Below are 25,308 nucleotides of genomic sequence, written 5' to 3'. Positions count from 1 at the left end.
ATAATAATAGTGTAACAATTTGTTATAGATATTTCAACTATTTTCATACCTATTGTTGACATTTTTTACCATCAACAGCGACATACTCTTTTTCAATGTCACATACGTAGACAAACCTTTGGTTTTGTGCTCTTGATATGTAAATAAATGTCTACCTTTGGAAGAATTTGAATTACTACTCAGACGTTCAATCATTTCCATTTCGCTTAACCACTCAAACCTGAAAAATGAGCCCAGGTCATATTATTTAAATTGTTCACCACCCAAATTGATTAATGAATTTTATTACCTTGGATCAAAATCAAAAACATTTCTATTAAGTGACTTATTTTTAGTAACTATGAAAATATCCTCATGTGATGTTAAGAAGAAGTCAACAGCACCTTGTGTTATGTCAACCGTGATTCTGATATCAACATTCATAAAACGTGGTTGAACAACGAAAAACGACTAAAACAAAATAAAATGAGCACTATTAAAAAGATATAAAGTGAAACATAATATTCTACAATCAAGATTATTTAGAATATTTTTAAAATATTATTATAATATATTATAATTCATTGTTAATTTGTAGCATTATTAATAAAGAAAATGATAATGTATCCAAGATAGGAACTAAGTACCATATTTAAAAAATAATATCCCAGTACTAGGAAAATAGAAATACCTATTTTTACACAATTAACCAATAATAATTTCTAATCAGAGCAAGACATTTTATAGAGAAACAACTAATGATTTGAAAAACTACTAACTAGTAGTCAACCATCAACTTACTCTGATTGGTGATTTGAAAATTTAATTTAAACTAGATATAAAGAAAAATATTAATTATGAAAATGTTTGAATGTTTAATTGGGAATATGTCGCTTAGGCTAGTTTTCACTTAGTGAAATAATGTGTTCTGGGGAACTTATCATTGCTATTTTCAAACAGATATTTAATTTCTTTCATTACACAAACTTTTTTTTTGACTCCAGACATATTAATGTTATAATATAGATGAAATTGGAAAAAATATTTTTAAAAAAAATAGTGGAAGGTGCAGTTATAACTATGTTTTACTAAGAATTATCTTTTGACCGATGTGATTTATTATGGTTTAAATAGGTACCATCCTCTGGTATACCAGAAGTATATCATAATATAATAAAATAAGCAATGCAAGCCGTAAGGTCTAAATTAATTGCTTTGATATAATTTCCACGATTAATCATTTTTCAAAATTTCAAATGAATATGTTTCTATAAAAGCAACTAAATTAATAGAATTACTATAACTGCATAAAGAATGTTGTAAAACATACTTCATATTATAAAGTATATACATTTAATGAAATATAATACATTATATTGTACTGCATACCGTTTGTCCTGGATAAAGTGGAGTAGGTTTTGTTTTGCACTCATCAAGCAGCTTGGCATCTAGACAAAATCTTAAGTCTACACTCATTTGTTTGTAACACTGGTGACCATCAGTTGGTGTTCCCATGTATGATTCTTTGCATTTTGAACACTGTTGCATCCAACAAAGCTGAACGGTATTTTTTAATGATCGATGATGAGGTACACCCCCTGATTGACAGTTTGTGTCACTTTCAGTATTATTTTGACAATCACATTTTTCTCCAGTAACTGGATCACATGTACTCCCGTGACCGTGACATTCACAAGGTCTACAAATAAAGATAGAAAGTACATGTTAAATTTTATTATTAAGAAAAGAATTAATTAAAAATAATATATTTTATCCATGTTTATAATGTGACACTTACCTACAAGGATCTCGATTATCATTTGAACCTCGAAAATGACCAGATAAACAACCTGAACACGTAGGACCAGTTGTGTTGTCAATACAATTAATGCAATATGCATCAGAAAGAGGGCCATCATTTTGCATAAGATTAGTATTAGGATCATTTAAAATACTTAGAGCATCAAATGGTTCAGTATCGTATTTATCAACACATACTTGAGCATGCCCATTACAGTAATCTGAGCATGGTACACATTGACCATGGTCTACTGGGTTACCGACATAAAATAGTTTACACCGTTGACATTGTGGCCCTTGAGTGTTGTTTTTGCAACTCAAACATTCTGTTAAGCGATCAGGTCCAGCACAATCAGAATGTCCATTACATTCACATTGTATAGTACAATTGGAACCAACATAACCAAAACCACAGCGGCAGACATCTGGTTTTATGCATTCACCTCTAACACAGCCTGAAAATAAATTCAATTCAAAATTATTTTTATTATTTACATTTTAACTTTGATTTATAGTATTGTATATCTGTCGAAATGCAGTTTAACAATGAATTGTAATCTACTGTAATAATCATTTAAGTATAGTATGTGGTCTATGGTCTATAAATTTTATTAAATTCAGTGATTTTACATAAAATAAATAATTATAAAAATGAAATAATCTAAATAAAATAAAGTAAAAATATTAAGTATTATAATTTTATAGATAAAAAAAAATTAAAAAGTTAATTAATTAATTAAAACTATTATTCATAACTACAATTGTGCAATTTAACTGGATTTTTCAGTTAAAAAATTCTGCAATAAAAATAAATTCTTCCTGCAATAATAAAATAAATAATTATATGTTATAAACAACACCTAGTCAACAAAACTGTTGTTACCTACAAAGCCATTGATTTTATGACATTAACACAATAACACTAGTAGATATAAAGATATCATCTACTAGGTGATTTTAAATAATAAATAATACAATTATTATAAGTCATAATGATCTGTTATAAAACAACATAAAATGGTGGTAGACGTATTTGGGAGACAACTATAATATTTTATGTATTTTTAAATGATTTTATTATTAATATATTTTAATTTATTACCTTGTGTACAAATTGGAATACATTGGGAATTATCATCAGGTTGATAACCATTGCCACACACACAATGGAATCCATCAGCAAGATCAACACATTCTTCACTTTCTGGATTACAACTATGATGACCATTCACACATTCATTTTCTGGCGGGCAAGTTATGTAATACCAAGCTACAGAATCATTTAAAGTTAATTCTTTATTTAATAAAGCTACATCTGTAGATAATGAAAGTGCATCATCTATTCCATAAATGAAATCGTGAGATTCTAAGTTATGATAAGCTGCCATTTTTGGTTCAACATTTAAGTGTTGAAGTAATTCTTGACACGAATGGTTAGGGCCAGAAGCGGGACTAGACATATAACCTTCTGTACATATTCCCTGAAAAAAATAAAATATAGTTAAAAATATTATTTCTGTATTTTTTCAATGGAAATATTTTTAAGCAAATTGTAATTACTTGTCCAGTTTTGTTCAATACATCTAAAGCACACCATCCACAATGGGTGTGACGAAGACACGTAGAACATTGAGTATAACTAGAACAAGGTTGAGGGCAACGATCTATATTACCACCACTAAGAACAAGTCCACAAACACCTCCAGCACAGTACAGTGGTTGATAACTAGGTGAAATGCACTCATTTAACGTAATTGACCAGCGACATTCATGCCATCCTCCTTCACCACCCTATAAGTTAAAATAATTTTAACACAATTATAATTTATTTACATTAAGAATATTTTACTTGAGATGATAAACATGTTTCACAAGATTTGTGCGCAGAACAACGCTCTGGACAAATAGAAGAATTTTTTATTTTGATATTTGATCGTTGATTGAGATCTAGACTAGAGCAACTCCAGTCATACAACGACCCACTAGTTGAAATAGTTCCAAACTCAGATGTATGCATTTGCCTGAATATGAAAAATCATAAATTATGATTGATGTAAGTAATATAAATTTTAATAAACACAAACCTAGTCCATAAACAATTTCCTTGCTGATGACATTTTTCACAATTAGTAGCCATACATTGAACACTTGGACACATTTCTACTTTTGTTACTGTTTTACATTGATTATCACAGCTTGAGGGGTCTTTAACGCATTGTCCTTTAGTACCACAATTTGCACACCACGAACAAACCTAAAAATAATATATTAATATTGATAATAAATCTAAGGTATTTCTAAAATAAAAAAATTAATTTAAAATTGTATTCCTCAACCATACATTTGAGTTTTCATAATGATTGTTAGGCCATGTAGCCAAACAATCAGTACATGTTGTGTACTGTTCACAAGATCGACTTGATATCCAATTTGAATTGCAAGATACTCCATTATTTGTTCGTGATGTACCATTAGTTGAAACACAGGGATTAAATCCTGGACCAAGATGAGTAAAACAATAACTGACATTTGTTCCTATCACCTGACAAAATGAACATCCAACCAGTGACCTAATTTAACAAATATATAGATAGTTAAAATTTTCATAGTATGAAATTCACATTTTATTCTCTTCATAATAGTCAGTATACATATGAATTAGTTGTATAATAGGATGTTCCTAATAAATTTAACTATAGAATTATTTAAGTAATAGAAACATAAAAAAAATGTATACATTTTTTTAATATGATTAAATTAATTTAAAATATTTATTTATATATAAAATATTGTATTAAGTTAAAATAATTTCTGACCTGCATTTATCTCGTTTACCAGACCACAGATTACAAAGGTCATGTGGTAATTGAATCCGTGTAACACGAGATTGTATATCACCGGCAAAACCACCCAGAATATACATTGACTTTGTTTCTAAGTCTAATGTCATTGCATGAGCATGAGTAGGTGGCGGTGGCAAACCAATAATAAATATATCTGACGAATACAAATATATTATTTTCATTTTTATTTGAATTGTACATTTTTTTATTGAATTAGTTTTACCTGGAGTTAATAAACGTATCCACTGGTTACATGCATATGAGTAAGCTATAAGAGTATCATTTGTACTAGGTGGATCAGTTCTTCCACCAAAAACAAACATATATTCATCTGTTGTAATAGCTGAATGTAAAAATCGTCCCCTTGGCTAAAAAATTGAATAAAAACTTTTTAATAGATATTGAGAAAAATGAATAATGTATGTTTAATAATAATAATATTAGTATGAATTATATGTACATGTGTAACAAAGCCTTATGTTGAACAATCATTTTTTATATTATAATTTATAGAATTGCAATTTTACAATATTTAAACAAACAAATTACTTACTAGACTATTTTTAGGTGGATTATAATCTTTGAAAATAGGTAAAATAGTCCATACTTGAAATTCATAGTTAAGTGCGAATAATTTATCTGTCATTATTGTTTGATTTACAGAATAAATATACCCACCAAATACATACAAACTATCAGTAGGTCCATGATATACTGTACTATGACCATAAATACCTAATAATCAAAGTTTTAATATAGACACAATATACATAGGTATAGTTAACAACAAATTAAAATACATATATCAGTAATTAATTGGAAAAAAACTGTACAATAAAATAATTGTTAAATAATTTAAATATTTTTTTGTGAAGCTCATACCAGCTGGTCCATAGCCACTTGTTTTAAGCTTTTTCCAAACCTCTGTTTGCATATCAAACTCCCACACATCTTCAAGGAAGCCCAAATCTGGACTAAAACCTCCAATTAATAAAAGACTTTCTTTATCACCAACTGATCTTAATGTTAGAGTATGGCCAGCCAATGGCGGTGGATCTAATTCTGTCTGAAATATTTAAAGACCGTACAATACATTAATAAAATATAATTAGAAAATCATGTAAATTATAGTTAGTCAAGTTTTGTACACATGTGAAGATGTTATACCCCCATATTTTGCCTCTGTTTTACTAACATACATAATTTTAAAGTGAGTTATATCTATATAAAATATTATAATTTTAAAATGTTCATAACTCTCTTAAAAATGATAGCATATAACATTTCCTAGGTAATAATCTTACTTTTAAATTTGATGTGGGTATAATGTCATCTTAATTAAAAATGTAGTATTACAAAAAAAAATTAATAATAGAGAACCCAGAAAGTATAGAGTTCCTGTTCCATCTGTTTTTACTTCTTTAGAAATTGCCAAATCATAACAATTAAATTACTGTTTGATTTAAATATTTTTAATTTCAAATTAACTATGAGAATACTCCTAATACTCTCATACAAAAATTAAGAAATTTACTGTGTTACTACACAAATTGTGTACATTTATAAAATGGAAATTAAATATGCAAATTATATTTATATATATAATAAATAATTACTTGTATGCCTATCCATCTTTGATCTTTTAAACTAAATTTCCAAAAGTCAGATAAAATCTTCATTGAATATTTGGTAGAGCGACCATAAGCAGTTTGAATTTGTGTTAGACCACCATAGACATATATTTCTCTTCGAGAATGTACTATTTCAGCTGCATGGAAATACCGCCCGTTTGGCATATGAGCATCATTTGTACCGTCTACTGTGACCTTTTAATAATAATTATCATATTAAAACAAGTTAAATGTATTTAAAATATTTTATTTATTTCAGATTTGAATCAGTGAAGCTTACTTGCATCCAAGAATTGTTTTTAGAGTCAAACAAACGAATATCATTTAAAGGACCATGTGATAATGAATAACCACCAAACAACCATAGTTGACCGCGCCTTGTAGCAACCACTGAATGCCCAAATCGAGGCAATGTTTGACGCAAGTGATCTAAATTTTCTGATACGTGAGCAGAGTTAAAAAGATCTGTAAATATAAGTGGTTGTCGCAAATGACTAGATATAGGAACTAAAATTGAACAATCTTCTCCTTCATAAATATTTTCACAAATACAACGACCATATTCCTGATAAATTAATAAAACAATTATAAATTATTCTAATTCTTAGAATTTAACAAAAATTTACTTACATGATCACATTTTCCATGGCCTTTGGCTTGATTACAATCATTTGGACATATTAAGTCTTGACAATTTACTCCAGTACTTCCTTTTGGGCATACACAGCGGTTATGATGACATACTCGGGTTGAGGGGCAGGAATCTGGGCAGCTAAGCACTTGGTATGTAGCATTAAATCCTTCAGTGGGTTCAGATTGCTTGTAATATACAGTCATCACACCTGAATAGTTAATTACTTGTTTAATACAAAATTTCAACTTGTTAACATCCTATATAATATGTAAGCTTACCAGTAACTCCTTCTATGGTTAAAGGATACTGAGAATCTCTAGTGCAAAATACACCAAGAGAATGAGCTGGGTGTGTTCTAGACATAGATACAAAATTTGGAAGACCATCATACACATAAACACTGTTCATACCACATGGGACATTTATATCATTATCGATTGTTAACTGTATCACATAAGATCCGCTAAAAATATTATTAACAAAATTAATACTTAGAATATTATTATAATTTTAGAAATTATTATTTTATGACAATTATTTCAAAGTATTATTTATTTGTTTTTTTTTTTTTAATAACTAGTAATGGATTATGAACTTACATTGCAGTTGAATTATTTCGCATATTTTCCGGATCAATTATCCAGAGACATTCTTTTGATGGTGGACCTTCTAAGCGTGTTTCCCAAGCACTAATCTCTACAGATTTTGATCCAAAACCTTGAGGGCCCATACCAGATAAAATACCCCTGGCCATACATTGATGATAACAAACATTTCCGCTTCTATAAAATCAAATCACTATAAAATAACTTTTAAATTTAAAATTAATTTATAAATAGTGTTTTTAAATTATCTTGAATCATAAATATTGTTAAATTATTGATTTAAATCTTTAAACAGATTTAATAATGATAATTACTTTGGATCTCCAAAAAATCCTTTCTTGCAAAATTGACAATTATCTCCTTCAGTATAATGTTTACAATAACATTTACCCGAATTAGAATCACAAATACCTAATTGTTCATCGCCATGACCATTACAATCACATTTGTGGCATCCTTCTAGCGATGTTGCATTGCCATAACTTCCAGCCCTAAAAAATAATTATTTAATAAAAATGTGTTTGATATTTTTTTTTAAATTTATTGGACTTACTTGCAATATTCACAAAACTGTCCAGTGGTCCAATCTTGACACTGGTCACATATACCAGGCCGTTCATTGCATGTTGAATGATTATTACACCCACAGTTAATTGCACAATCAGCTCCAGTCCATCCGAGATCACATTTGCATGTATAATCAGGCGCTCCAATACAATAGCCATTAAGACATTTATGATAACACCTATAAATTGAATTACTTTTAAGTAAAACGTTTATGTAATGTTTTATTTTTTTCTTTATAAAATATAATGTAGCCAGTATTACACAGGTTCGAAATCAGTAAAAAAAAGTTGCAAAACATCAAAGGAAAGTATTTATCAATCTACTGATGATATAATACCTGCTTGTGAAACTTACGTTCTTGTGCATGAATGTTTTCCATCGCCAATAAAACCTCGTTTACACTGACAGCTATATGAACCTTGTGTATTGGTACATTTGGCTTCTTTATGGCAGTCGTGTAGTCCCAGACCACATTCATCAACATCTGGACATTGTGCATATGCCCAACTTGAGTCTTCTTCATAGGTATTGTTATTCATTATATAGGAACATGTCCCTGTAAGGTAATACACATAATTAAATATCCATAGCATATAAACTGATTATTAATACACTAATTATAATAGCTTGGATAATTAAATATGGACATACCTATAAATGGTTTACTAAAATCTCCTCCAGTACAAATCCCTTGAATTGGGTTACCACTGTCATAACACCATCCACAGCCAAGAGTTTTTAGACAACTAGAACAATTCGTACTTTTTTCACATGAGGTACATGCTAAGTTAGGTTTATCTATTTGCATCTGTCCTGATCCATAGTAATGAACACTTCTGTCAATCCATTCTCGACATCGTCCAAATTGATATTCCGATGTATATTCGGAAAAATGGAAACATTCCTAAAAATTATAGTATGTAATTAAAAATTGGACTAAAGATAAATAAAAGTACTTTACATTTGTTGCTCGGCACCAAACACATCTACCATTGTCCAAGCAATCAGAACATGAGTGTCTATTTGAACATGGGATAGGACACAAATCAATAGATACTACTCCTTCAGGTAATCTAAATAAAATTAAATAGTGATATAAATAATCAAAACAATAAATTAGTCAGTGTAAATTACTTGTTAATCATGATATAAATCTTCAATAATTTTAATCAAATCATTAAAAATAAAAAAAATTCTATGTTTACAAACCTTCCACGTCGTTCACATTTGGCTTCTTGACTCCACCATTCACAATATCCACTTTGAATACAATCAACACAATCTACATGATTAGAACAATTTGGACATAGCTGAGGTGATATAACAAGATACTTCCATTCATTAATATCATTATTATTATGACAAAAAATTGAATCTGTTTGATTTCTTGTGGTACAAACTGATTTTAATTCACACCATGCACAATTAGCATCACTAACACATATGAGACAACTTTGATAACCAGCACATATCGAGCTATCTCTGCTATGATATGGTTCAAGATACTCCATTGTAAAAGGCTATTTATATTAAAAATACATTGTTACATTAATTAATTAAAAATATTTAATAATTAATAATTATTATAAATACCTTTGAATTATTATGTCCTTTATTGTGCTGTAATTCTACAATAGCAGTACCAGTGTTCTGAGAATATGTTATATTTTTATGAGTAGTTAAATCTAATAAGTATCGTTCAGGAGCATGAAATGGTTGATCTTCAGTAGACCATGATGAAAGTTGCAAACATTGCCAACCATCAGCTTTCAATGTTATATTGATTTCCTAATAATTTATTTTTGTCAATTAAAAAAAAATTAATTTTAGTAATACAAATTTACTTACTGGTTGGTACATATATGGAGAAGTCATTATAAGTCTTGTATTTGTATACCGAGAGCATAATTGTAGTTGGTCTTTATGATTGTCCCACATCTGAGGAAATCGCAAAAATCCAGAAAGCCTTACAATCATTGTACCACCAATTGAGAGATCAGCCCGTGACATTGGTAAATGAGTTGAAACATCAATGATACTAGTATTAACTACTGATACCTATAACAATTGTTAGTTATTTTAAAATATTAAGTAACAATCAAACTTATTAATATATAGAAAAATTAAATTTACTAAATCTGGCTGGGAAAAATTTGCAGGATGTAAATATTTGAAAAAAGTCAATCCTGATCTTCTATCTAAAGCTCTGCAATTGTCTGGATAAGCAACTTCTATTCCTCCGCCATTAAAAATATTGTTATGTAGACCACATACCTCATAATTATCTGTACAAATAATAACATTTTTTTATGTTATATAATAGTAAAGTTCAAGTATAGAATGGAATTTACCATTTTTATGATGACATCGACCATCTTGTATACACCAAACACATCGACCTAATTGCATAATATGGGCAACTGAAGTGGTTGATTGATTATTGTTAAAAGGAGTACTTTCTCCATGAATTAAACACGAATGACAATCAGTTAATGCAGAACAGATACCCGGGCATCTGGTTGTTTGTAAATTGGTTGTACAATTTATACCCCCATTGCGTCCATAGCAAGTATCGTCAGAAGAACACCACCCGCATTCAGGATTTGCCGTACATTCTTGAAGACCTTTATGTCTAAATAATAATTTTATTATTAATATTATTTTAGAGTAAATATTTATACTTTTTAAATATTTATTACCTCAAGCACATAAGTTCTAAGTGATAGGAATCATTTCCAGTAGGAACTAATGTTGGTGGTAAAACAAACGCTAATAAATCTGAGTTTATGTTTCCGCGATAACCACCAACTATAAGTAATGTGTTTCCGTTTCGAACATCAGAACCATGTCCAAAAACACCAAACGTTTTCTTACGAGTAAACTCTGTAACACATATATTGACAATTGAAATTGTAAAAAAATAAAATAAAGAAACATTTCTTCATTAACCTTTTGTAGATAAACCAAGGACATCTCGACTAAGCCATGTGTTACAACCAAGATGATAGAGGTATATTTCATTGTCATAACAAATTTCTTCTTTGGCATGTCTATGTGTGTATCCTCCAAAAACAACAATGTAATTTCCTAAAATTAAAAGATATCATAAAATCTGAGATATTGTTTTAACTTATTTATTTATTATAGGTTTAGTAACTCACACTAAGACTTACAAATATTAAAAACATATTCAATAAAAATTTAAATAGGTAAGCTTTAAATAAGACTAAACACATTAATAATAAAGAACATGATAGGGTGATCGTCTGACCAGGCGATTGAAAATCTATTTTGCTTTGATCACTGAGGGGCAGTTGAGTAATAAATAAATAAATAAAAATTATTTTCATCAGTTTACTTATTGAAAATAATTACAATGACAAATTTTAATATCTAAAGCTAAAAGTAAAAAAACTTGGTTGAATAATTTTAAAAGCATTGTTATTGTATGACAAATGTTGATTCTTGAGATATTATATAAATAATATAGTTATTATTGAGTACTAGGTGTCTTGGTATATTAGTCAGCAAAATGTTATACCAAAAACTTATAATTATAATTGTAAATATTTATTTATTTTAAAATTTAATGTTCCATATTTATTTTAAATTGGTAAGTCATGTTTCATGTTAATGTAAGAATTAAGTTAGGTTTGGTATAAAAATGTGGTAGATATAAATATAGAGATGACCAAAGGTTGGAACACTGAATTTAAACATATATAATATACATATATAATTCTATATACTACCAAGTATGTTATATAGTTAACTAAAGAGTGTTTCAAATGGAATTATTAATATGAGTCAGTATACAAACCCATTATGTTTGCTGAGTGAAAAGCTCGTTCATTGGGTACATTTGATGCTGGATATTTAATTTCAGACCAATGCTGTGTTGGTATATTAAAAATAAACATACGATCACTAAGTTTTGAAAACCACGATGCACTTGTGACTATTCCACCATAAATAATGAGAGATTGAGAGCGAATATCATACACTGTCGAATGAGCTGCGACCCGAAAATTTAATTCTTTACCACCTCTTGGTTTAATTTCTTTCCATTGTTCGTTCTCATCATCTAAATGAAAAAAAAAACATTTAATTTTAAAATTAGAGAATAATAAAATTAATATTATTTTTTTTTACATAATTGATAATTTATAAAGGTATTTGACCTAAAAGTAAATTGACTAACTGTTTAAGTAAATAGCAAAAAAAGTGGAAAGTAGGTAGCTACTCTGCTGGACTAGAGTGCACCTTGATGTATGTGTTAAATTTGAATTTAATAATTTAATATATTATGTCTATATATTTTATGATGTATTTATATTATTACTATTGTAATAATTCACTTTACTATTAGTAATATGGTAAACTGAATTAATTGAGATAAGTGCTTATATATTTTTTAGATTTTAAATTTAAAAATAAATTGCTTATTAGAATCATGAATTAAAGTTTCAAGCCTTAACTTTAAAATTGAACGTTTTACATTTTTACAACAAAATAATTTGTAAATATTATCAAACTTTTTCTTCAAATATTTATAAAAAATGTTATGTCTATATACTTAACTTAATTTTTAAATAGTTTTAATAAAAAATTTAAGAAACCTTGTATTACAAGTTGAAGATATTTTTTGAACGAGTTACCTGTATTAAGTTGAATAGAAAATATCTTAGAAGAAAAATATCCTTTGCTATTACTACCGCCAACTAAATAAACAGTATTTGTATGTTCCACATATGTTAGAGTATGTCTTGTAAGAGCAGGTGGAATTACTATTGAATGTTGGGCTCGTAAAAACCATTTTTTTGTATAAATATTATAAAACCATAATTCTCCTGATAAACCCTTTTTCAGTTTACCACCATACATAAGAAATCCTCCATTGTACCTAAACAAAATTAAATTATAATATTTATTTATATATTTTTATAAAATATATCTCACTTTGTTGCTGCATGACCAAAGCGCGGTGCAGGTAATCGTTTTTCTTTAATTTCATTTAATATATGTTCATTATTTTCATCATAAGGAAACTCAAATGGTGAATGACGAGTATTCTAAATTATAAAAAAATGCACATTTAGTAACTAACAATTATAAACATTATATACAACTCAGTACACATAATTTAAGGCACAAGTAGTCAAAAATATTTAAACGTAATAGACAATTTAAATAAATTAGTTTTTCTCTTAATTGTTCAGATTGGGTTGTAAATGATACACTTATATATTATATTGATAAAACCGAATTACATCATTTTGATGTTCAAGGAATGTTGAATCGTCAGCTAATGATACAAAAATATCATGTAATACAGCAGACCACGTTTTGTTCCGTCTATGTTCATTTACACGACTAGTATTATCAGAGGATGAGTATTTAGATCGATTTGTTCCAATAGTTGTGTCTCCTAATTTTGCAGTCATCAAAGCATTTATTGTGGCTGATCCAATAGAATTGACTGTTGTGTGTAAAGGATCTATATGTGTACAGTAAACAAAAATAAATATTAAAATAACAAATACTAATTTATTAAATAATTAAAAATATGTTACCTATAACATTATCATTTCGATCATACCACATAGAAGTGTTAAACCGAAATACAACAAGATCACCAAGAATATTATTTAAATCATATCCACCAAAAATGTATAAAGAATCAACTTCAGAAATATACACAGCTGAATGAGCAGCTCTTGGATGTATGCCTCCCTGATACAAATCATGCCATCTGAAATTCAATATGTTATGAAATCTTATAAGTTGTAAGATAACACTTTAATATTAAAAGAATAAAAAATATCAAACCTATTCCCTGTAGAATCAGAACTATTCAATGTGCAACCCATTCCCGAATAGTTTTGTAGGCAATGGCATCGACCTTGTTTACACATGCCTCTGTTTGGTTCACCACATTTATCGGGGCATAGTTCAGTTCCACAGTCAGGTCCACCCCATTCATTATCACATACACAAAAATTTCTAAGGCAAAATCCATGACTTGAACAATTTCTTGGACAATCAGATACATAATAGGAAGCTTCAAAACCTTCTAATGCATAATTTGTGTCGCTGAATAACAATATTAACATCTAAACATAAAAAACAAAATCCTCTTAAATAAATTAAATAATAATAAAAATAATAAGAATAGTCATGAATTTTTAAAAAATATTTTTAGTAAAGAAAATGAATGTTTAATAATAATGAATAATTTTAATTGAATCATATATTAGGTAACTGTAATTAAAAAAATGTATCACATACAAATTAAAATTGCTATTTTAAGTGATCCAGAATTATTATCTTTATAATTGAAATGTAATATCTTACTATATAATAAACAAAAAATGTATTAGTTATAATGTTTTAAGTTAGAAGAACTATTTAATAATAGAACAGAGTTTGTGAAAATGAATAAAACAGTGACCTTTCATTATTTTTCATAACTAAATTTTTAATCATTATAGTTGATTAAATTTGTAATAATTTATTTTACGTTCATAGACATTTTTAAGAAAATCATTTATATTAGGTATAACAGTAAAAATACAAGTTAGTAAATAACAAAAACATAACCCACACATCTATATATAATTCCCATGTAAAATAATAAAACATTAAATAAGTAAAACATTAGATGTAGTAAAAGGGGATGTACATCATACAGTAACATTTTTAACACAAAGACAAAACCGCAATAATTAATGATAATATTAAATAAAAATAACTACGATGTTGAAATGAATATCTTAAGAGGATTTAATATTGGCAATGTTTTTTTATCAAAATAAACTTATCTTATGTTAATTTTACCAAATAACCAAGTACATAAAAGGATAACATTTTTAAGCATATTTATGCAAGGCTTGTCCCAAAAGTAAGGTCTCCAATTTTCTAACGGCCGAGGAAAATTATATTTTTATAAATCGGTTGTATTTGTTATGTTTCTTGAATACAATTTGTTCACGATTTTGAAATTGAATACTTAAAATACATTATGAACTTTTCAAAATTAGATTTTTAAATTTTTAATATTAATAATTTAATAACATTAAATTTTACTGGATAAATAATAAATTAATAAATTTAATTGATAAAAAATTGATACTCTAAGACAACTACATTAGCGTATTTAGGATTTTGTCAAGAGGGGGATATACGTTGGCAAACATATATTTCCTCGACAGGGTAAATTTATCACCACTGTTTCTTAAAAATGTTAAACATTTATATACTTTTTGTCAATAAGTACCTATACATAAATATATAAATCTGTTTTTTTTTTTTTTGAAGATTTATTATTCATAGGTAATTAATTTTTTATAAGATGGAGAAAACTATGAGAATACATTATGTAGTACTTGTTGATAAATATACAAATTTATATGTAGGACGAAATCAGTAAAAAATAGTTTACCAGTCCGTGCTCCGAACATAAGGGTCTCAGGGCCTCCTCAATGCAGCTACTAAAGAAGGGCCCTTTTTTGGTACTTAGCCTGGAGCCTAGGCTTCGAGAAAGTAAAGGCCAGTAGGCAGCTACTTTTAAAAAAAAAAAAAGTTTGCTAGGTGGAAGTTTGGTACTGGCACTAGCGCAAGTGTTCAACTATAATGAGTAATGAATTATTATGCTGGATTGCTGGATTAAAAATAAAATATTACAATAATAAATTATAAAACTTGTATTTTATTGTTTAAGTTTGATTATTATTTGTATTTCATTTAGTTATTGGAATTTATTGTTTAGAATGCCTATTTATAAATACATGCCTTCGCCTTGCAATATGTTTTGAAATAGCAGCCTAACAGTTAACGCTTATTATTAAAATCACGATAATAGCCAAATCATTATTGATAATAATGTGTCAGCATTTTACGATTTACAATACAAATTGTTTTCAATCGTTTACATATTTAGTAGTAAGTCATGTATGGACTACTGTAATCAACCATATTTCCAAATTCTTAATGTATCAATATTCAATATTATAATAAAGTGTAGCGTTTTCAATAATTTTATTCTGTATTTCTATAATATACATTCGAAATTATTAAACCTACAAACCAATAAAAAAAAAGACCAAGGAGGATCTATCCCCTATATACGCCACTGAAAACAAAATAGTTACCCTCTTATTGACGTGTGTATGCACCGTTGGAATATTTCGCTACTTCTTTTACATTTCATTAACACATTTACTAATTAACATCAATAAAATTATCAAAATATCAAACTATCAGTGATTAGACTCTCAAACACAGTACACAGTTTTTAGCTTAATGACAAGACAAATAAGCTTAGATAAACTATCTAAGTTATTTTTAATTTTAAATCATCAATAAACCATCAAATTAAAAAAAAAATTAACTCTATATAATAATGTATTTGTTAGTAACTAACAAAGCGTTTGACTATAAGTATTTTAATACATTTGTAATGTGTCATTAGGTATTTAAATGTTTAAAATCATAAAAAATAAATCATACTTTAAAGATATTATACAGATTTAAAATAGAGTAAATAGGCGCTTTAAAATAATTATGGTGATATTTCATAATAATATTTTTATCTTATTTGGTCATTATAGCTTGTCTACTGTTGTTGAAAATTACCACATGAAATTGTCAATAATGTTTACATCCTATAATATTTCTCTATTTAATTTTATTGCTCCGATTATCAATATTTTCAGTAATAAATAAATATCTTGAAATACGAATTGTTCATATTTTGTCTTTTTGAAAAGGACATTTTTTTTAATTGGTACCAAATTTATTTGTTTATTTAAAAATAACTAGCAAAAATATTGACTTCATAAACTTTTTAATATTTAAAATTGTTATAAAATATTTAAACTGATAGCAATAAATAATTTTGTAAACCACATAATTATTGTTTTTAAATTTTTATCATGATATATTGAGGAAAAAATACTTACAAAACCTGATGATGCTAATATTGACTGAGGTTGATTCTTTCCACTATAACTTCCAAGAAGGGGTGAATTAAACGAATCTCCATCATAAACAAATACATAGTCATAAGAGCATTCTGTATTTAGAGTCTTGAACTCCAAAGTAATAAACTGATTTGTACTATTTGCTAAAACAAAACAGAAAAAAAAAATTACAGCTAAAACATTAATTTTTGTAAGTCTGTAAATATATTAACAAGTAAATTGAGAACATTTTAGAAGTTTATATATTTAACATGTTTATAAAAAATATAACATTATAGATAAAATTAATTTTGCGTGATTAATTTTTGAACTGAAAAGTTTTCACAATCAAGCAAACTTAAACTATAAATTTAACAAATTTAAACTATAAATATTAGCAAATTTTTACTTGAACCATTAATTGTTATGTAATATTATATATAGTACATGTATTAACAATTAAATATTATTATATAAAAATATTCTATAATATCAAAAAAAAACTTTAAAAAGGTGCAATAAAATTTGTTGGTAAGATTAAAAGATAAAAAGAAAAACGTTTTGTGTTATTATTATTATTGGACCATTGTGTTGAGTATTAAATAAACTTATTATCTTATTATTTACTTAATTAGAGTATAATTTATGTTACCTTGTAAATGTAATTTAATTTATTTAAATTATGTGAAGAACAATGAATGTATTGATTTTACAATGTGTGTTTTTATTTTTATGTCTGTTAAACAATAAAAATTTTAGTTACTTTGTTGTAATTCAAAAATAATATTAATGGAGAACTTGAAATTGTTGAGTAAATTATTACATTTTATAAACATAATGCAATTTTCAAAACATTTAGGTTCATTTTAAGCTAATACTTATTTATACAATAAACCTATTCATTCCATTTTTATCAAGCAATACTAAATATACTGAAAATAAACCAAGTGAAAAGCGTAATAAATGCGATTAATTATCTGAACAAGCAGATGAGAAAATTATTACATAAATCATCAGTCATTATTCGTTTTATATTTGGAACTTTAAGTGTTCGAATAATTTATAGTTTTTCATTAGAGTAATCGAGATTTTTGCAAGGGAATGGCATTTATTTTGAATTATCAAGGTTTTTGATTTATCAAAGTTCCACAGTATGTATATGTTACGGGCAAAGTGGGGTAGTCGGGCATTATGCACAGTGCCCAATTTTACTGGTTAAAGTGAAAATAAAACACATTGCTCGGACATTGTGTACAATGACCAAATGCGTGAAGTGTAATGTATGCTACCATGAATAAAACTATACCTATTGTAAAATAAATATTACATTTATTTGTTATTATATTGATTAGATATTTAGATACAAGATACATGTTAGTATACATAGTAAACGTAATTTATTTTTTTAGTTTGATAGGTAACACTAAAAAATAGTTATATGCATGTATTATTTGAGCACGGATTACTACTGTGGCATTTAGAGTTACACATTTTACCTGCTGCTTTACATTTACACTTTTTTGTTTGGCGCTTTAGCTTAAAGTTAGGTTTTTAACTAAAAATTTTATCAGGCTGAGCTTACATGTCGATCAAGTCGACCTGGTAACGCGAATTCATTTCTGAGGAGAGGATTATCGTACAACTAAACCTTTTTTAGTAGTACTTCCTTTTTTTGACAGGTTATACAAAAATTTAGATATAACATTATAGTTTTCCTAGTAATATTTTTATGCATCAAATTTATGTCGTATATCAGTCGATTACGCCCTCCGTGTTCAATAGGTATTTAAATTAATTTTATTTATAATTTCAAATATTTCTTCATTATTACCTTTGTATCTATGATAAATGATAATAATATTTAGAAGGAGTCTATAGCAGTGGTCTTCAACCTTTCTGGACTCACACCCACACGAGCTTTGTAAAAAAGCTAAAATTGCTTAAAATTGCTAAAAAGAAGACTTATCGCGACCCAATTTTAAAACTTATGCGACCCACCGGCTGAAGACCACTGGTCTATAGCATACAGCTGTATAATAGGTGTTGAGTGCACCTCATCATTGAGCAATGAGTATTAACAATTATACATACATTATACAGTACATTTTTACATTGACCAAAATAATGTCGAGTAATCCAAATTGTCCAGACATTGTTATAGAATGACTGGGCATAGTAAACAATTATTACTTACTGATTACTTTACACGAAATTGATGGGCATTATGCACAATGTCCGGTCATTGTTGCACAATACCCAACAATCCCACTTTGCCCGTAACATATATATTTTAAATAAATACAATGAGTTTTGCTTAATGTTTATAGAATCAACCGTTTATTACCAGTTCTTATGTTACTAATATTAAATTAATCTTTTATTAGAATCACCAAGCACCGGATAATTGAATCATTTTTAAGAATATTTTTATCGTTTTAATGGTATTTCAAACTTTTACTAAAAAGAAACAAGAATTGTTTTGAAAAAGTTAAAAGGAGCTATTCATAGATATGTCGAAAACGATTTTTTTCAGTTGTTCCAAAAGTAATAGGCACAAATGTGCAATATGTACATACATTATTATTTATTTATTTTTAAATAATTAAAAATTATGTAATTATGAATATGGATTTTAATTTCAGGCTAATATGAAAATAAAATTAATAGATTCTCAGGTACAATCAAAAAAAGATAGTTTCTTCACTTTATTTTAATTTAACTTTTAATCAAATTTTAAACATATTTATAATTATAAACTCATAAAAAAAAAAAAAGTTTTATGGAATCAACCAGTTAATAGAATCGAAATGATCTAAACCAATGTGATTACATTAAGCGGAACTTACGATATATACTATTATAATAATTAAATATTAACAATATAATAAATGCAATTTTTTTGGAAAAATATATTGAACTTTTCTTATTAGTAATAGTAAAATAAATTATTGCATTATAATAGTAATAGATATAAAGATGTTATAAAATATTCATAGTAATATAGACTGATAGATAGCCTTCACCTAACCTAACCTGGCAACTTTACAGCAGAGCAGTTATCTACATTTTCCCTTTTTAAAATTGTAAATTATTTAATACTTGGATTTTGAAAATAAATAATGTTGAAAATGTTTATGCAAAAATTTAATTTAAAAAGAATATTTTCACCATGATATCAGTTCAGTATCAATACATTTTTGTAAAGTTTGAACATTAAATTTATTTATCAAGGCTTAAACTTGACAGAATAAGAAATAAATAATGATACTTTTTTAACACTAAAATATATGGTCTATAATCCAAAAACTACATTTTTATTAGCCTAATTACAAAGAAATATAAGATGAAACAAAATAGAAAAAAAATATTCTTTATACGTAAGATTTAAAGTTCAATAATTTTACTACAAAATATAAATTCTTACAGTAGAACCTCGATTATCCGTCTCCTGATTAACCGTCTTTCTCAGTTTACCGCCAGGCTACACTTACGCGTTGCAATAAATAATAATAAATATAATCTGAAACTTTCAGACAATATCTACTAGATATGCGATAAGTATATATATATATACATACATACATATTTTATAGGTGTGATCGCATTTTGTTTTTGAAAAGTCAGTTAGTTATATATTACAGGTGTGTTCGTACGCTAGACCGTTTATGTTTTTGGTCTCTTTGCGTTCAAATATTTTAAGTATATCATAATTACTAAAAATATTTATAACAACTTAATAAATTGAATTAAACTAAAAATGGATTTTTGTTCAATCAATAACCATTTGAGTGTGTTTTTGGTTAAAATTAGAAAAAAAAATGACTTGTAATTTTACAATAATAAAAGATAATTTATAATTTTGGCAATGGAATTTTTATTTTATAATCAAGAGCTGAAGATTAATATTTTTGAAACTTTAAAAATCATTAAAAATTATCTAAAGGTATGAGTGTTTAAATATAGTAAGTATAAGTATTTATAAGTATATAAAAAAATAATAACTTGAGTTATTGAGTTAATGTTAAGAATATTAGTTTATAATATAATAGTTAACAAACAATTTATCTACTTCTAAAAGTTTTAAGTTAATAGGGATAAAAATATTAACTTAACTCTATTGAAAAAAGTTAAGTAATTGTTCACCACCTGGATTAAATGATAGTGCAACTTTTAAATATTTTAAATAATAACTAATAATTTTGTTGAAAATACATTCTATATTAAACAGTAAAGTATCTAATAAGGTACCATTCAATTGAAAAACAAAATAAAATCTAAGATTTAAGTTTCAATAGGTCTGGTTTAGTTACGAGTGTTCTGATTTATTACTTTACCAGTGATTAATAAATAATGATTTAGGTCTTGAACTGAATTAATTTAGAATTTATGGTGATAACTAATATAGTTATAGCTATTATCAAATAAATTAATACCAATGAACAATGCTATATTTAATTCATTATATGATACCAATTTTACATATTAATTATTAATGTATTTTAGTAAGTAATTTGAAATGAGTACTATTTAATTTTAATAAAGACAGTAAGGTAACTAAAAATAAGTTACTCTATTCTTTATTTTCATATGTTAAATATTATTATTTTCCATTGAATGACAGAGATTGAGACATAACAATAATTGAAAAATATATTATTCCAAAAATTAAGACTTGTGATTAGTACCAATAATTACAAACCCACACTATAGCTCTAACCAAAGTAACTTACCTTTAATCAACCATTCACAGTGAGTGTTCTGTGAGTAATTTGTTCCTGGTGGACCATGAGTGATGATTCCATTAGCCTGGGATAAGATGGTCCGAGTCTTGTCGCAAGGCACGTCGTTTGAATGGACAGCATTCAACAACAAGGCAATTGCCAACAATTCCCTCGGAAACATGACAGACATTTCTCCCATTACTGTTTAACATGTTGGATACACATTAACTGCAATCATCATCGTGTCATTTCAGAGCGCAACAGGGTCTGTCGATAAAGTATCCAATGACCTATTAAGATGCATCGAAAATTCGTAATCAATAACGTGAAATGAGCTATAAATTCCGGATTTGGCGTACCTACATAGTTCCTCACACTGCCGGGCACTTTAAAGACAGATATACGAGACGGTCCCGAACGGTATTCATAGTTAAGCGTTAGTTAAATAAAAAAATTATCCACTAATTCAGTATCCAGTTCATTAATTTATTTTCTTATCACACTGTTTGTGTTTTGATTTCTGTGCCGTTATCGCGTAAGGCGTATCGCTACTCCTTATCACTGAATACTATAAACAAATGAAAATGGATAGATTTTTAGGAGGTATTGATGTTTTTTTTATCCCGACGACGAAAGGACACAATAATATTGATAATGACTTCAGCTTATCTGTGTATTACCGCTATGCAACATACATGTTGTATAATACAATGTTATGTAAAAGTGTATAACAAAAGTTCTGTTCTAAATATTTTTATTATATAGAAAAACATTTTATTTGAGCGTACAATGCTCTCGTGCAAAACTATTGACAGGTATCTTACACAAAAACTACGTATTGATAATTTTTTTTGTCATTCGAATATATATACCTATTTTTGATTTTTCAAATTTAATCGACACGCGTATTTACTCAGAATAGTTGAACCTAATCAAATTTATTGGTTCTGTCGAGTGGTATTAGTTAATTTTTTCCACTACACTTACAAACGCCAATTTTTACCAGACAAATTAATTGTATACCGTATTTATGGGTAGGTACTAGGTACACGTCGTGTTTATACATCTGGATAATTAACTCTAAAAAATTAATTCAATTCGTAATAAAAATATTAGTAAAATACTTAGATGATAAAATTCTTAGGCATAATTCTTAAGTAAATTGGCAACTACATAAATATCATATTACCAATTGTAAAAATAGGTTTTTACGAGTTAAATTAATAATAGGTACCTACACAGTTAAAACTATAATTTACATTTTATCTGATAATTAATACGAGCGAATAAATTAAAGATTTTTACACAAGTATTACAGTAATAATTATCCATTTTTTATTGTCATTTAATCTACTCGTATTTAATATTATTATATGCATCAATTATTAGCATATGTAACTCCAACGCTTTCGTGGAAGTAATACGTAAGCGGTTCCTACGACGTCGTCGATTCAAACAGAAAAATAAAAGGTAATTTTAACGCTAACCTGCCAGCTGTAGTGCTGACAGTGCTGTACTTACTCTGCAATACCTATGTATATATACCTATATGGCCTATAACGCTGTTTAGCATGGTGAACTTGCAGTATTGACTATGTATGTGAATATAGTGAATAACCAGAGTACTTAGGTTTAGATACCTTCCTAAATATGACGTGTAACCATAATATAATAATATTGTCATACTTTGTTCATTACAAAATTTAATATAAGAAATGGTCAATAAATATATTTTTATTATTCAATCACTATTATTGTTAGTCTAGTATATTGTAAATTCATAAATTTTAGAATTTTAAAAATATGAAAAATTAAAAGTTACAGTATTTTATTGAAAACGTTTAAATTTAGTACAACAATAAATATTCATTTTATATCAAAAATTTGAAAAAATAAGACAAGATTCTTTAAAAACCTAATAAAAAGAAAAAAAAAGTGTACAGAAAAATCATATTCATCTGAAAAATAATTATGTTATATCAAACGATTTTTGATATTTTAATATAATTAAAAACGAAGTACTGCAAATACTTACATAATATATGCACTTAATGTTTAAATTATCATTTTTTTTATTAGTTAAAATTATTTTTATAATATTTTTGAATTGATTTTCCAATGTCGTGTGTGTTTGTTTTGTAAATGGGTAGGTATGATGGATACATACTCGATAAATAAATATCTAGTCGATATGATATTCTTCGATTTTCAACGTTGACGGTGGTTTTGGATAGCAAATGAGATTTAGTATGTACCTATTTAAAATTAGAATTTTGATAAAATTCGACAAAATCTCGAAAATTACAAACTATATTATAGGTAGAAGTTCATAAAAAATTTTCTGTTTATATCTCTGATTTTACAATTTAATGTTAGGTTCTTCATAATCATTAGTTTTGCAATTTATATAGGTAATAAAAAAAACTACGTGATGGTCATTTTATCATTTTTAACCGTTTGAAATTCAAATTTTAATAATATTGCAGGTTTTTCACTCATATAAATATATAATAACTATTTTGTCTCAAACAACTAACCTATGTTTTTTTGTTGTAATTAAAAAAATAATAGTTGTAATTTTTACCTAATACTTATATTATCATTTTCTATACGTCATGATATAATTTTCAAAATAATTTTTTTAGCTATTTATTGGTATGAGTAATTTTCTATTTTTTTCTTCGAATTTTGATAAAGTTATTTGGTGGGTCAAAATTCTTAAAAGTTCAATGCTAGATTCCAAAACAGTTGTTATTTTATCCGTATAAAAATATTTATAAGTCTTTTCTTTATAACCATTATAAGTTCAAATTTCATAAGTATCAAGAAAATCTATAAATTGTTTTGCCGTTGTAAATGTATTAAATATGTCATTTTTATAGCCAAGGCTTTAACCATTAATACAAAGTTTTCTAAGTAACAAATTATTTTAATTTATTATTCTATGGAACATTTTAAATAAATTATTTAATAACACTATTTTTAATGAATAATAATTCACAAAATAAAATCTTATTTCTTACGTTTATTTTTGTTAATCCATCAATTATTTCTTCGGAATCGAAAGTATTATGTTTTTATGAACAGTTAACATATCTGATCGATTTTATCGGTTCGGTATTACTTTTTTATAAGAAATAATAATATGTATTATGGCAGTTTGGAACGATCGGTTAATTCATGAAGAATTCTTTAAGGTATATAAATGTGTTCTTTATTTATAACTAAGGACTATTGTTTGACAGCAAACCACCATATATTCGTAGATTATTAATTCACAAAGGAAGAAGGTAATGGGTGTATTGTGGTTTTTTTACAAAAAAACGAAATATAATAGCTTAAAATGTTCATATTATAATCACCGTCGCGTTTCCTTGGGTGTGTCACCAATGCATTAACTGTCTAGACAAATATAATGAATATATAAACAGTCGTTTACAATCTAATTGAAATTTAATTTATATAAAGAAATACCGAGCATATTTTAGAATATTCTATAATTTTGTCATCCTTCATTAGGATGCTCGTATACTATATAGAATGTCACATATATTGTGTTTTTTTTTAT

At 26.8% G+C, this 25,308-nt stretch overlaps 1 protein-coding gene across 3 annotated transcripts in view; it reads right to left on the bottom strand.

Moving 5' to 3' along the window:
* Positions 1–22,226, bottom strand: part of LOC113560247 (multiple epidermal growth factor-like domains protein 8) — a 28,153-nt gene extending 5,927 nt beyond the window's left edge. Inside the window, exons 1-39 of one of the 3 annotated variants that reach the window (XM_026966020.1) lie at positions 22,104–22,226; positions 21,750–22,030; positions 17,020–17,183; positions 13,889–14,172; positions 13,633–13,811; positions 13,330–13,556; positions 13,019–13,131; positions 12,718–12,962; positions 11,880–12,143; positions 11,009–11,146; positions 10,759–10,942; positions 10,411–10,691; positions 10,193–10,344; positions 9,908–10,117; positions 9,653–9,847; positions 9,269–9,579; positions 9,021–9,132; positions 8,711–8,963; positions 8,414–8,615; positions 8,046–8,237; positions 7,807–7,983; positions 7,487–7,669; positions 7,166–7,350; positions 6,884–7,095; positions 6,534–6,818; positions 6,239–6,448; positions 5,505–5,688; positions 5,176–5,357; positions 4,846–4,990; positions 4,596–4,776; positions 4,121–4,349; positions 3,864–4,033; positions 3,629–3,800; positions 3,340–3,570; positions 2,882–3,260; positions 1,778–2,234; positions 1,369–1,678; positions 290–450; positions 50–220 (exon numbers count right to left, since the gene is read on the bottom strand). In XM_026966020.1, coding sequence (XP_026821821.1) covers positions 50–220; positions 290–450; positions 1,369–1,678; positions 1,778–2,234; positions 2,882–3,260; positions 3,340–3,570; positions 3,629–3,800; positions 3,864–4,033; positions 4,121–4,349; positions 4,596–4,776; positions 4,846–4,990; positions 5,176–5,357; positions 5,505–5,688; positions 6,239–6,448; positions 6,534–6,818; positions 6,884–7,095; positions 7,166–7,350; positions 7,487–7,669; positions 7,807–7,983; positions 8,046–8,237; positions 8,414–8,615; positions 8,711–8,963; positions 9,021–9,132; positions 9,269–9,579; positions 9,653–9,847; positions 9,908–10,117; positions 10,193–10,344; positions 10,411–10,691; positions 10,759–10,942; positions 11,009–11,146; positions 11,880–12,143; positions 12,718–12,962; positions 13,019–13,131; positions 13,330–13,556; positions 13,633–13,811; positions 13,889–14,172; positions 17,020–17,183; positions 21,750–21,939 — 8,120 coding nt within the window. In that variant the 5' untranslated portion in view covers positions 21,940–22,030; positions 22,104–22,226. Of the gene's footprint in view, positions 1–49; positions 221–289; positions 451–1,368; positions 1,679–1,777; positions 2,235–2,881; positions 3,261–3,339; positions 3,571–3,628; positions 3,801–3,863; positions 4,034–4,120; positions 4,350–4,595; positions 4,777–4,845; positions 4,991–5,175; positions 5,358–5,504; positions 5,689–6,238; positions 6,449–6,533; positions 6,819–6,883; positions 7,096–7,165; positions 7,351–7,486; positions 7,670–7,806; positions 7,984–8,045; positions 8,238–8,413; positions 8,616–8,710; positions 8,964–9,020; positions 9,133–9,268; positions 9,580–9,652; positions 9,848–9,907; positions 10,118–10,192; positions 10,345–10,410; positions 10,692–10,758; positions 10,943–11,008; positions 11,147–11,879; positions 12,144–12,717; positions 12,963–13,018; positions 13,132–13,329; positions 13,557–13,632; positions 13,812–13,888; positions 14,173–17,019; positions 17,184–21,749; positions 22,031–22,099 lie in introns of those variants that run through there. The other 2 variants (XM_026966019.1, XM_026966021.1) reach the window with 2 other exon arrangements.
* Between the last annotated feature and the right edge of the window lie 3,082 nt (positions 22,227–25,308).

Source organism: Rhopalosiphum maidis, chromosome 3 (genome assembly GCF_003676215.2).
Source record: "Rhopalosiphum maidis isolate BTI-1 chromosome 3, ASM367621v3, whole genome shotgun sequence".
NCBI lineage: Eukaryota > Metazoa > Arthropoda > Insecta > Hemiptera > Aphididae > Rhopalosiphum > Rhopalosiphum maidis.
Note: the sequence above shows the minus strand (reverse complement) of the source record. Positions and strands in the feature narration are given on the sequence as shown.